The sequence below is a fragment of the Antechinus flavipes genome, chromosome 3, assembly GCF_016432865.1.
Source record: "Antechinus flavipes isolate AdamAnt ecotype Samford, QLD, Australia chromosome 3, AdamAnt_v2, whole genome shotgun sequence".
Taxonomy (NCBI): Eukaryota; Metazoa; Chordata; class Mammalia; order Dasyuromorphia; family Dasyuridae; genus Antechinus; species Antechinus flavipes.
This window is the reverse complement of record NC_067400.1, coordinates 435342050-435356497: the sequence shown is the minus strand read 5'-3', so window position 1 is coordinate 435356497 and position 14448 is coordinate 435342050. Positions and strand designations below refer to the sequence as shown.

Genomic DNA, 14448 nt, shown 5'->3' with positions numbered 1-14448 from the left:
CACAAAGACTGCCATGGTAGACATGACAGTTTCTATTGCTGCAGTAGGCTAGAAAATAGATTGTTTTTTTATTACAAAATTCAGGTAGGGAGTAAAGTAGGTCGTGCTTAGAAGAAAAGCACATCTACCCAGTGTTACCTTTTAAAAAGCTACAGTGATGCAGACTACAATAAAACTTCTTTAAAGCCTCTTTAAACATGGACTGGTGAATATTAAATCAGCTAGTGAGTTTTGGGGGTGTCATGTTGCCCAGAATAAGCATTTTGTTCCATTTTCTATAGATGCTACTGAGTGTTTTCCAGTTTCAGTTACTGGCGTCATTGTAGTGTGTTTGGACTGATTTTGACCTTACCCCTTTGCCCTCTTGCTTTTAAAGTAGCAGCCTGAGGAACGACTGTCTCTGGTTTCTAAGCCTGCTGAATCACCAGGCTACTTCATGGCCTCATGTTCAGAAACAAAGACTCTTCCCATCATCTTTTTTTTTTTCCTCCTTCACTCCCAAGAAAACAGAGACTGAAAAGCAGAAGTGTTTGTGTTCTCTGCAAAAAGTAAAACAAAAGAAAACAAAATCTCTTTACATGAAACAGGTTTGAGGCTTTTGGTACTATAATGTATATGTTGGGGGGAGGGGATTCAACAAAAATAGACTCCACCAAAAATCCCTACTGCTAAAACCTTCATTTTATTGCAGACTGCATCAGATCCAAAGTGCCACAGAACAGCTGCTACAAAGGCCGAAGGTCTTAATGGTTACAGCATGCATTGGAAACTCAATCCTACCAGATTTTTAGTTAATGAAAATATTTACTTCAAGTAAAGTAAATAAAGTTTATGGACAGAATTTTTAATTAGGAGTGAAACTAAAATTGTCCATTTCATCTTCCTATCCATAATTCTTGTTTGGGACATATCTTGGAAGAATACTCCAAATGGTGTTTTCAGAAAAAAAAAAAAACTCCCCTTTTTAGCAATTTTCCTTGTTTTATAGGATGACGTCATTGCATTTCATCTCCCCTAGTCTCTAAATCATGGTATTTTTTTTGGTTGTTGTTCTGGAAATTAACTGATCTTTTTTGGTGCTTTGTCTAGGCTGCAGAAGTATTGCTGTGTGAATAGGGAGACGAAGAAATTTAAGTCAGAGAGAGGTTATGTTTTGTTTTAAGCCACCCAGATCTCCTGACTCTTACTTACCCAGGCTAATGTTCTGGCTACTTTACAACGTAATGAGAGAGTTTTTGAAAATTCTGTGTGAAAAATTAGCTTTATGTCTACCACATTCTTATGTTGGCAATTCTTCCTGGTGCCCCACACCTGTTTTGTGGAATGTCTCCAGTAGTGGAAGACTTGAGTCTTAGACTTTGACAGATAAAGTGCTAGCTGTGGTCTCTGGGAGCACTGAGCATGGATTTGCTCCTTTTTTGTTACCCAGAAGTTGGATGGTATTGATTTCTAGATCCACATCATGTGAGGCAAAACAAACAAAAATCTTCAACTAGGTGGTATTTTTGCCCCTCAGTGCCCTGAAACACATTTAGAACACTTCTGCCATTGAGCCTCATTTCCGTGCTTAAAGATGAGTCAACAGTGGACAATGGAAGGAAGGGAATGGATAGAGCCTTCTGTTTTTTAAGCTGCTCTCAGATAATGACTTTTAAAGACCCGAGGCTTAGGGTGATGGAGTGAAACAAATCATTTCTACTCTTTTCTCTAGGTCTGACAGTTAAGTGCGCTGGTATATGAATGGTAGAGAAGGGTGATGAGGAGGAGGGAAAGCAAAGAGATCCCTATTTACTTCCATCAAATATATTTTATTAAGCATTTTCATTTTTGTGATATTATTTGGGGTAATTTCTAATAATAGGAGTTTTTGTAATCTTTTAGTTCTGGAGAGATGATGATTAATGATGTCTGGTCATTTAGATATGTAACTTGTCGTTCCCAACTCCTAGTTAAAACCCCTCCAAAACGAGGGCTCCCATTTGAAGCCAAATGCAGTTTTCTATATATTTTTTTCTTATTGACTTTTAAAATTGTTGCTGTGGAACCCAACGGTTTTTCAGGACCTGCATGACTGTTTAGAGTGGGCTAATGAAATAATAGAGGGAGCCTGCTCCCAGGCTGGATCTGTTTCCATGGCACAGTGTCTTCTCCCCATTCCCTATCTAGTTTGATCTCTGGTCCTTGCTGGGCCCACACTGATTTTTTTTCATTGTGTAATTGGCTGTCATGCTGTGGGGTTTTTTTTCTCCCCCGTTTGTTTGTTTCTTTATTCAAAAGCCCTTTTGTGGAGTGGGTGACTTTCCTATTCCACAGCCCCCTAAGATGCTGTTGTGCAGTTTGGAGCTTGTCAATCTGGGTCATATCCCCTTTGAGCCTTTTCTGCAGTGCTGTGTTGCTAGTGTGTTTCATTCCTGACCTGTATGTAGACTTCCTCTCATTTTCCATTGCAATGACAGAAAGGAATGGTAAGAATAATTGAAGTTTGGAAATAAGTATCAGCTTCTCATGGAATCAGTCCTTTCAACTTCCTTCCCCAGACCTTTTATCAAGATAAACAGATTTGTCTGCCTAAATCCCTCTGTATAACTCTTAAAGGCACAGTGCCCATGCACACACAAGAACTTAAAAATATACAGCTCTATGATGATGTCTTTGTAGGTACCCTTTTTATTTATGCATATTGTAATTCTTCAGTGACTTGGAACACTGTTTTTGATAGTTGTTGTAGCCAAAAAGTTTATTGCTATTCAGCCACCTTGGTGATGAGCCCTTCCAAACTTAAACTGATTCTCAGGCAATAAGCACATCCTCTGTCACCTTTAATTATAGTTAAGTCAAGATTGCTTGTACCCGACTTTTGGTCTACTAACACCTTTACTAACCTTAAGGCTAGCTCTCTAACATAATGGGCTATTAGTTTAGAACCTAAAAAGAAATACTATTCCTTAAGTTAGATCTTAAAAGATGATTTTTAATAATTAGGATGATTGGCCTTTCTTTCCTGCATCAGGCATCTATTAATAATGCAATTCCCCACCCTTTTCCCATGCTAGAGGAACAAAGGAACAAGCCCTTATTAAATGTCTCCTGTGTGCCAGATCCTGTGTTAGTGCTTTTACAAATGTAAATAAAAAAAGAAAAGAAAAGCAGAAGCTTCCCTTCATCCACATGCTTGAAATTTCCAAGAATACCATCATAATTTCCATATTTTTCAGGATTCTGCCAATATATGCTTTGTTGGAGGTAAAATCACAGAATGTAAGCGCTGGAAGGAACCTCAGCTATCATTATCATGGCCCTAGTAGAAAGAACACTGGATTTGGATCCAGAGAACTAAGTTGGAATCCCAGTTTTCCAGTTATTACTTGTGTGACCAATGGTGGATCATTTCACCACTCTAGGCCATTCTTTAAATAAGGGAATTAGATAGATGATTTCTGACCTCCCTTCCAAATCTAATTTTATGATCCTGCAAACTTCTTTATTCTTTCATTAGTTTATTTATTTATGCAGATGAAGAAACTGGGCCAGAGGGGTTTGAAGACTTGACTTATTGTCACAGGATTAATGAGAAAAGAAGCAACAGAACATGTTTTTTGGCTTCAGTTTACTAGCTCTTTTCTCTGGATCATGCTACCTTTCTAATTAAGTATGTATTCAGTAATTCAGTAAGGTGTCTTTTGCCTTAGAATATCTGTCCAGTAGCAACAGAACACAATTATGAGCCTGCTGTGTGAAGAACTGTGTCCAATTGCTGAGGGACCTTGAGAGGGGAGATAATCTAAAGTCCCAATCCTCAAGGATATTTATTATAAGGTAACATTTTAAGCAAACAGCACAATAGTTCAGATAAGGTGGATGTGGGAGATTGAGTTCAAATCCTGATTCAAAACCTCTTATTCTAATTTAACTATAAGTAGGCATTTAGTTACCATTTCCTCATTTGCAAAATTATTGTAGCACCTACCTTGTAAGTTGCTACCTACCTTATTTCAGGCCAGATGAGTAATGTGGATAAGATATGTTGCAGTTTTTAAAATTCTATGTGAATGCCAGTGTTATTAATGTCACTACCATTACCATCACTATTGGTACCTCTTTTTCCAAAATTATTTTGGTTTTGGGTTTGCTTTAAACATTATGTATACCTACTAGATGGAATGTTATAGAGAATGAGGAGAAGAGTTTGTTGTAGCTAAAAATAGTTCTAGGGGGTGATAAGGACAGTGGGACTAATAAATCCAGCCTAACCTTGTTAAACCAGGTCAAATAACTTTAGAAAACCTTGAATTTCTTTTGAAAAACTTTATTTTGAAGATTTAATAAAAAACATAATCTCTTGTGAAAGCCCCACATCAAATCTAAAGTCACAATAATATCTCTGGGATTTTTACGTATCTCCTTAGATCTGACTCTCTCCTTTTCTGTCTTGCAAGGTGGATGAAACTAGATCAGCCTTGGGAAGTTGGGATGAGGTACTTAGTGATCATTGAGACATTCTGTGCATGACATTTGCCTCATAATGAGGTCTTCACTTGTCTCTTGAGAGTGTAAAATGAAAGGGGATACCAGTTGCTTTAAAGTCACATATATTTTATATGATTTTAGTGTAATTTAATTCTAAGTGTAGCTTTTATGAAGGTAATTTGTATATATTTGATCTGTAATGTATGGCCTAAGACATCTTCTCTTTACTTTCAACAGGTGACTTTTGTGCTGAGAATGCACCTCAAATGATCAGTGCACCTGGCCACAGAACAGATTTTTCCATAAGTAATATTTCTGGAGGAGAAGACCCATACAGGACAAACTTTGCAAAAGGAGTTTCCATGTCTTTGCCTTCATCTCCCTTGCTGCCTCGCCAGTCTTATTTGCAGTCGAGATCAAACAAAAAATCTCCAGGTAAAAAACTAAGTACAAATTGTGAAGAAGCAGTAATACCTATTTATTTTGTAAAGTAAAAAAAGAATGTACTTTTCACAAATATTATAGAGACACTAAGCAAAAAACTAGTAAGAATGCCAACATTTAAGAAAAGGAAATTTCATTTGGAAGTGAAATTCATCCCTTTCCATAGAATATTCATTTTAATTCACTTTTTTTTTTTTGAGTGGTCAGGGTATAGTTTCCAAAAGTGGGGTTTTTTTTGTTTGTGTTTTACATAGTACCAATAATAATTTTGGTCTTTTGATCCTGAACTAAGAACTGTTACGGCTTAAGTTCACTATAGTAATTTTTTAATAAAAATGTACAGATTTAGCCAAATAAAATTTGTGTATATTGTTTATTACTTGTAAGCATTTTTCTGCTATTTGAAATGTTGAAAGAAATGACCTCGTAAAATGAAACAATTGAGTAAATTCTGCACCTTTAAACTAATATTACTATATAAAAAAATTAAGACTTGAAAGATGGTGAAAAAAAGTCTGTGTATGTAATACTTCTTGACTTCTTGTTTGCCGAGTTTCTTCTTTGCAATCAGTGCAGGTAGCTAAGGTGATTTTGTGTATTCTGGGGTCATTGCTTGAATGTCAGGTAATGTTTTCCAAAATGCTGATGTCTAAAATTGTTCTCCATCTCCTCCTTGCCCCTCCTTCTTTCCTACCCCTCCCTAAGACACCCTGTGCCTACTTAGACACCTGCTTGAAAGCTGGATGAGTTTGTGCCCTGTTTGTCATTTGCAAGTACAAAGATGCTTCTGGATTATATGAAATTATATTTGGGATCTCTCTGAAATGTGACTATACTGAGCTTGTGAAATTGATGTTTCTATTCTTGTACTCTTTTGGCTTCCTAATCACTTGCATTTAAATTTGAATAGTCATTATTTAATGCCCATTAGCTTTTAAGCATTGAGTGGATATAAAGACATGTGTTATAATTGAACACTGAGAATATGTTAGGAATTGTGAGACCTAGTTAACTTCAAGGGAACATCTAAAATCTCTTTCTCTTGTCTCTGTCTTTCATTCCACACTCCCCTAGCCCTCTCCTACCCTGCTAGGGTATCCTACAGGGCATTATCCTGGGCCCTTATTCTTCTTTCTCTACTGGTGATCTCATCCTTTCCATAGATTCAGTGTCATCATGATACAAATAATTCCCGAGTCTTTGTATCCAGCCCTAACCTCTGTCTGAATTTAAGTCCAATGCCAGCTGGCCATTAGGGAAGGAGGACTGTATGGGGGAAAGAGCACTGGTCAGAGAGCTACCATCTCTGACATTGCCTGTATCATCTTGGGCAAGTCTCAGCTTCCTGGTTGTATTTTTCTAGTTTGTAAATCAGGGTTCTAAACTCGATGACCTTTAAAGTTCCTTGAGACTCTAAATCTATTATTTTATCTTGAATATCTCCTAAATATTTCAAATTCAGCATACCCTATCCTGAATTTGTCTGTGCACATCCCATTTTCCCCATCCTCCTTCCAAACAATTTCTATTTAGAGATTTATCCCAGAGTCACCCAGATTTGTGACTTAAAAGCCATCCTTGAACCATCTTCTTCACTGATTCTTCAGCTCCACATCCAGTCTAAATACAAGATGCTAAGTATTGTGAATTCTGACTCTACAGCTTCTCTGATCTTTATCCCTTACTCACCCCTCACCTCAGTTCAGATTTTTAACACCTTAGACCTGGACTACAATAATAATCTGTTAATTGATCTCCCGGCCTTCAGCCTACCTCCCTTTGTCCATTTTCTTCCAAAAACTGTCAAAATAATCTTCCCAAAGCCCTACTAGTCTGACAATCTCATCTTACTTAACAACCTGGAATAGGTTTCCTCCCACTACCTTTTGGATCAATACTCCAACATAATCTTGCTTTTCCCCCTTTTCACTCTTATTCCCTATTCTTTTTCTAGGCAAGCTGTACTATTAGCTGTTCCCTGAGCTCAGCTGTCCAGTTCTCACGTTTGGCCATGGGAACGGGTCATCTCTTCTGCCAGGAATGAATGTCTGGCTTCTTTGTCTCTCAGAATCTAGCCTGGTGGTGAAATCAGATAGAAAGCTGGGCCTGGAGGCAGGAAGTCCCGAGTTCAGATTCAACCTCAAGTACTGAGCAGCTGTTTGATCTCAGGAAGGTCAGCTCCTCTGTCTACCTCAGTTTCCTCAACTGTAAAATAATAGCATAGTTGATCTTCACAGTTGTTGAGAGGCTCAAATAACGTAATCTTTGTTAAACACTTTTTTTTGTGGGGAGAGAAGGCAAGTAAGTGACCTTACTCAAGGTCACACAGCTAGTGTTAAGTGTTTGAGGTCACATTTGAACTCATGTCTTGCTGGTGTTCTATCCACTGCATTATTTAGCTGCCCCTTATGAGGGGCAGCACTTAGCACAGTACTTGACAAATAGTAGGTGCTTAATAAATAATTTTTTTCCTTGCTTTTTTATTTCAGGGTCCAACTCTTTGCCCAGCTCCTCAGTGAAAACCTTCCCTGATTCTACCTCTTCCTTCCCCAGTTGTTCTTACCCTCTCCTTACTCTGTTTTATCTTATTACATTTATTTGTGTATTATTACATTATATTGTGAATTTCACCCTATTTGATAGAGAACTTGGGATTCTAGAGTTGGGATTGTTTGAATTTGGTTTTCATATTCCCGAGTCCCACACACAATGCCTTGCATATAGTAAGTATTTAATAAATATTAGTTTGGATTATCAAATTGCATTTCATCATATGGGAATTCTCTTGTAGAAAATGTAATTTTTAAATTGTGCCGTTACTTAGTTTATAAATCTCTTATGATACATAAAGATTTTTATTACAAAGATAGTACTTGCAAAATTATTTGACCTGTTTGTCAGTAAGCATTTAGTTAGTATTTGGGGAAATGAAATATTATCTGGGGACTTAGAGCCTCTTTACAAACATATTTGATCTGGATTGCAAAAGTAATTCAAAAATCAATTCTGGATTTGCATGTATTGTGAGGCTATTTCTTGGACAATTCCCTCTTATTCATTGCTAGCAGATAGAGCCCAGAAGGGTGTGAGAGAGAGAGAGAGAGAGAGAAAGAGAGAGAGAGAGAGAGTGTGAGTGTGAGTGTGTGTGTGTGTGTGTGTGTGTGTGTGTGTGTGTGTGTGTGTAGTTTGGCTAGTCCAGAGAGGTCCAGCTAGTGCTATATGTGAAGCAAATTAGGCCAACAGAGACCTGTCTTCTATTACTGATTTTATTTAAGTATTCTTGAACAGATTGCTACTCTATTTCTATTCCTTCTTGGTTTTAAGGAAATACATCCCATCCGGTTCAAATTAAGTTGAATGCTGTCTTAATATACGACAGTGGATTTTCCACTGTATCCATTCTTATTAGAATGAATAAAATATGCTTCTTCTTCTTCTTCTTTTTTTTTTTTTTTTTGGCAGATGAATAATTTATGTGAAGTAGGGTGTGGTACTTCTAAGAAGGAATGGAATTCTAGAATCTGGGGGGACCTCCATAGTCATTAATCTAACCCATTCCTGAAAAGTAACCCACCTGAGAGTATTGTGTCTAAGGCCTTAAGTTCTTGGTCTGTCACTACCTGTGTGGCTTTAATCAATTCATGTAACCATTCTATTCTCATTTTGCTCATTTGTAATCTGAAAGTATTGAATTAGATGACCTTTGAAGTCCCTTTTAGTTTTGCAACCATGAAGTCCACGAGTCCTTTTTTTCATGGACTCCAATAAGTAGAAACCCACTGCATCCTGAAAAAAAGCAATTCTACTTTTGGATGGTCTTAATTATTACAAAGTTTTTCCTCATATCAAAACTAAGAATGCCTCTTTGCATCTTCTGCCCATTATTCCTTGTTTGTCTAAGCAGAGCAAGTATAATTGCTTTTCTAAATAACAACTCTTTAAATAGCTATTATGGCTCTCCCAAGTCTAATCTTCTCCAGACTAAACATCCTCAGTTTTTTCAGCTTCTCCTTTTGTGATAGCGGCTTATGTCACTTCATCATTCTGATTTCCCTCTACTGAATGTTCTCCAGCTTGTCATTGTTCTTTCTAAAATGTGACACTCAGAACCGAATACAGTGACTCAGACAGGTTCTGGTCCAGAACAGAGTACAGCAGATATTGCCTCCTAATTCTGGATATTGTGCCTTTCAAAATGCAACAATTTTGTAATTATTTTCTTGGCTGTCACATCACCCAGTTGACTTGTGAAGCTCATAGGCTACTAAGACACAAAGATCTTTTTTGGATAAACTACTACTATCTAGCACACCTCTTTTATTATACTTGTTGAACCGAGTACAAGTATAGTTTTATTTTTAATCCTTGTTGAATTTCATCTAATTTAATTTGTCCCAGTGTTTCAACCTATCCGGGTCTTTTGAATTTTGCCTTTGTCCAAGTCAATCATAAAAATGCTAAATAGGTAGAGGCTACTCAGTCAGTAAATATTTATAAAGTGCCAGGCACTGTGCTAAACACTGGGAGACAACATACAGAAAACTATATAGTATAAATTACAAATAATCCACAGTACAAATTGCCATGAAAATGCAGAAATAATCGACTGGATAAGTCAGAAATAATTGATCAGGAAAGGATAAGAGTTAAGATGGAATTGAAAGGCTCTCCTAAAAAAAGCTAGGATTTTACTAGGGACTTGAAGAAAAACCAAGGTATAAGAGATAGCCAGTGAAAATGCCTGAGTTGGGAGAATGGACTGTTATTTTTTGTGCAATAACAAGCATGCTACACAGTGTATATTGTTGGGAGGGGGTGGATGGGATGTAAGTTATTAGAAGACTGAAAAGATTGGGGAGGTGTCAGAAAGGATAGGTCATGAACATGAAACATTTATATTGCTTATGGAGATCATAGGAAGACACTGGAATTTATTTAGGAGGTGGGAGGTGGGAAGAAAGGAGTGAGATAGTCATAGACATGCTCTTTAGAAAGATCACTTAACTATCTGAGAGGAGGAAAGACTGGCCTGGAGAGACCTTTCTGCCAATTTGACATCCTATCATTAATGCATTGTTTCTGGCCATTGGTAAATTCTGAACTGTCCAACTGTACTGTGATTTAACTTACCCTTTAAAACAAACTAACAAACGGCATTAGAGAGTTAATTGATTGCTTCAATAAATTCCAGGTTAACTCTATAACATTCACCTGATTTACTGTTCTGGTCTCACAGTTTAAAAAGGAGACAAGGCCATTCTGTTATGGTCTTTCCTAAGGAAGCCACAGTGGCTCATTGTGGTCCTTTCTTTTTCTAGATAGTCCTTGACTATCCCTTTAATAAATAAGTTCTAGATTTTTTTTCTAGGAATTTGTCAATTCCATGATTTGCTAACTCCATTGTCTTCTCTTTTTTGAAAAGTGGGACAACATTGCTCTTCTTAAATTCTGAAGTAACAGGGAAATTGTTATGAGTTGAGTCTAACCACTAAAACCTGATTGGATTACTTTTATAATTTTCAGAATGAAGACCAAAATCACTTAAAAACAGCAGTGACTTTGAAAAAAAGTTAAATAGGAAAATAGGGTGGGTTATTTTTTTTTTTTTCCCTGATAGGTGTCTAACACATTTTAAATTTCAATATAAACCAGATTGTTGGAATAATATCCAGAAACTTAGCATTCTACCTACCTTTTAAAATAGTTAGCATATGGTGGTGAACGTGTGCTGGATTTAAAAATACTCATCTATTTTAAAATGTTAACACTGTTGCTGGTAGTAATCATACAAATATCCAATATTCCTGCATTGCCTGTAAGGTATTGAGCTACCCCTAGTGGGTTGTGTGCTCAGCATTCAGTCAGTATCATGAGCAGAAATTATACTGATATCTGTTCTCATGTTCAGATCAAACTATAGCACCTATTTTATTTTGTTAAAGTATGTTACAAAATTGGCATAATATTAGACTGAGGGGCAGCTTGATATAGGGAATAGACAGTCCAGCTTGAAGCCAGAAAGACCTGTGTTCAAGACCTGCTTCTTGACAATTATCAGCTTTGTGACCCTGGGATAGTCACAACTTCTTAATATTCTAAGCAATTCTAGAATCATCATTCCCTACAGGGGTCCTCAAACTACAGCCCGCTGCCAGATGCAGCAGCTGAGGACGATTATCCCCCTCACCCAGGGCTATGAACTTTCTTTATTTAAAGGCCCACAAAACAAAGGTTTTGTTTTTTACTATAGTCCAGCCCTCCAACAGTCTGAGGGACAGTGAACTGGCCCCCTATTTAAAAAGTTTGAGGACCCCTGCAAATATGCAGATTTGTGGAGCTTCCTCAACTTGTTAGAGGGAAAGGGAAAGGAATAAGTATATATGTGTCAAGCGCTGCCCTTTACCAGTATTATATCATTTGATCCTTATAATAACCTTCCAAAATAGGTGCTATTATTATCCCTAGGTTACAGATGAGGAAACTGAGACAGACTGGTTGAGGAACTTGGCCAGGGTCACACAGTTAGCTAATAAGTGTCTGACATTTCATTTGAACTTAGATCTTTCAGACTTCAGGCTCTTTGCTGTATCTAGTGTACCACCTACTATTCCATATGAATGGAATAGTCTCTATCTCTAATCTCTAGGTCTAGATAGATAGAGAAATAATCTCTCTCTACCCAAAAAATCAAAAGTACCAGAGAAAACAAAGTAATGTAGCATTTTTTCCACTTATAAGTTTCTTTGTTTTTGTTTTTGTTTTTTTAGGATCTCTGTAGTTCTAAAGATTCAGTGTTACTTAGTTGATCATTACTTAGTGTTAGAATGTCAGAAAAATCATCATAAAGAAGGCTTTTTAAAAGAGTTATTATCTTTTAATGATTTTTATATAATGCAATAGGGTAGTATATATTTTTACATTTTAATGAGAAGGAAGGCATTTTGTCACTAACTGGTTTTGATAATATCTTTATATGTTAGATCAGCATTACCCTATTTACATGACTAATAATGAAAGGGTTTAATCTTTTTTTTCCCCAATAACTAAAAAGTAATCAATTTTTGGTCATAGAAATGAATAAATTATTAGTAGTATTTAAAATGTTTTAAATTGGGCTTCCTGAAGTGTTATTTGTTCTATGTTCTTGAAGAGGACCATGATGCATCAGGGAGATGGTGCCATGACATGCAAGTAAGTTGGGTTTATGTGAGGGAGGGCTGTGCAAGGTCACCTACCTCACTTTCCCCTTCAGAGCTATTTGGGTCCAGGGGCCAGATACAGATATTTACCACTGGAATTGGCCCTGAAATTGGTAGAAGAAGACCCTGACCTTTTAAAGCTAAAATTTGGGTGGAAGTAAAGCAAAGGAATAAGGAGACACAAAGTGAATATAGCGAGAAGGATAGTGAGGGAAAATAGGAAAGCTGAAAATATTCAAATAATTATGTTTTAGAATGTGAATAGGATGCGACTTTAAAGAATAATAAAGAACAATTCTTGCTCTGGATCTGTGACTGTATTAAAAAAGCTAGAAGTTATTTTATATTCTTTCTTTAAAAAAAAAAAAACTTAGGCCTGTAATTTAGTTAATGTAAGGAACTTCTATTTTTTTTTCCCCAATCAGTCCATGGTGACCTGTGTCTTAATTACCTCCTATGCAGGGCACTATGCTATACACTCAGCCAGATTATATACACATCCTTTCTGCCTTGTAGTCTTGGAATATTGCCTAAGAGGTTAAGTGAGTGACTTGTCCCTAGTCACGCAACCTATAGATTCTCTGCTGTCCTCTTCTTAATCAGCAATCCAAAGGCTTCCACAATAGTAAAGATGGAGAAGTATTTCTTTATGTAGGATTCATTCTGATAAGACTTGAGATTTTGAGAAAAACTGCTTGAGGAAATGTAAGCCTTTTGAGGAATGAGAAAATCTGAACCTGTATGCATCATCCCTTAAAAAAAGCATTTTAAATGAGTGGTCTGTCATCATGAAATACTGACACATACTCCTGGAATTTAGGAAGTTTGGATGTGACTCAATCAGAACTTAGAAGTGAGAGAATTTGTATTGGTCCTTAAAGCTTCATTCATTTTAGCATTCTGCTACTTTGGATGGGAAGAAGAAGGGATGGAAAAATTCTTAATTAAAAGGAAGTAGTAGAAGAGGATGTCTGTGTATTTATTTCCATATTGTGCTTCTGAGTAATTTATAGTACTTCTCCAATGAGCAGGAATATAGACTTCTGCTTCCGTTGATAAAACTTCAAAACTGGATCCATAAATTGTTGAGCAGAAGTCATGCTGCTTACATGATTCCTGGGGCTTTGACCTTGTTTTCACAGGACACTCTCAGACAGACAGTGCTCTATCAGACTGACTAGGTTGGGGTGATACTGAGGAAAGGTAGGAAAGTAAAAGAAAAACAGGGAAGAGGACCCTTGTTTTCCTGCTGGCCTTCCTGCCTTTCAGTTCCTTTCCATCAATACTATTCTATTTATCACTTATTGTTTTACTTTTCATATAGTGTTGGAAAATCATCACAGCAGAATTGGGGTAACTAATGAAATTCTTAGTAAGAAAGTAATGTGGAACAGTTTTTAGTTTTAGCTAAAATGAAGAGCCTTTGTTAGAAGAAGAGTTAGAAGGGACCTTACAGAGACTACCCTTCCCAAACATCTCATTTCTTTTTTTAAATAGCATTTTCCCCCAAATACATGCAGAGATAGTTTTCCATATTCGCCTTTGCAAAACCTTGTGTCCCAATTTTTTCTTCCCTCCCCCAGATAGCAAGCATCCAATATAGGTTAAATTTCTAAACATATTTCCATATGTGTCACATTGTGCAAGAAAAATCAGATTGAAAAGGAAAAAAAGATGAGGAAGAAAAAACAACAACAAAAAGTGAAGAAAACTATGTTTTGGTCTATATTCAGTCCCCACAGTCCTCTTTCTAAATACAGATGGCTCTTTCTATCACAAGTCTACTGGAATTGACCTGAATCACCTCACTGTTAAAAAGAGTTGAGTCCTACACAATTGAACATAATATAATTTTGTTGTTGTATACAATGTTCTTTTGGTTTTGTTTACTTCACTTAGCATCAGTTCAGGAAAGTCTTTCCAGGATTTTCTGAAATCAGACTGCTCATCATTTATTAAAGAATAAGGATATTTCATTACTTTCATAAATTATAACTTATTCAGCCTTCTCCCTTATTCAGCTATTCTCCAACTTTAATGGGCATCCACTCAATTTTCAGTTCCTAGTGATTACAAAAAAGGACTGCTACAAACATTTTTTGCACAGGTGAGTCCTTTCCCTCTTTTATGATCTCTTTGGCATACAGACCCAATAAACCCCTCATTTATATAGTATAATGGAGTGGGGAGGGAGAAAGAAAGGAGAACGTATTTATTAAGCATCTGCTAGGTATCAGCCTCTGTGTTAAGGGCTTTTTACAAATATTATCTTATTTGATGCTCACAATTATCTTAGAAAGGAGATGCATTATTATTATCCCCATTTCATAGTTGAAGA

The 14448-nt window shown here is 36.6% G+C and overlaps 1 protein-coding gene across 1 annotated transcript in view; it reads left to right on the top strand.

Moving 5' to 3' along the window:
- The window catches only part of TANC1 (tetratricopeptide repeat, ankyrin repeat and coiled-coil containing 1), a 253610-nt gene that overhangs the window by 103104 nt on the left and 136058 nt on the right, over nt 1–14448 (top strand). Inside the window, exon 3 of the mRNA XM_051986328.1 lies at nt 4705–4902. Within this exon, the coding sequence (XP_051842288.1) occupies nt 4705–4902 (198 nt within the window). The remainder of the gene's footprint in view (nt 1–4704; nt 4903–14448) is intronic.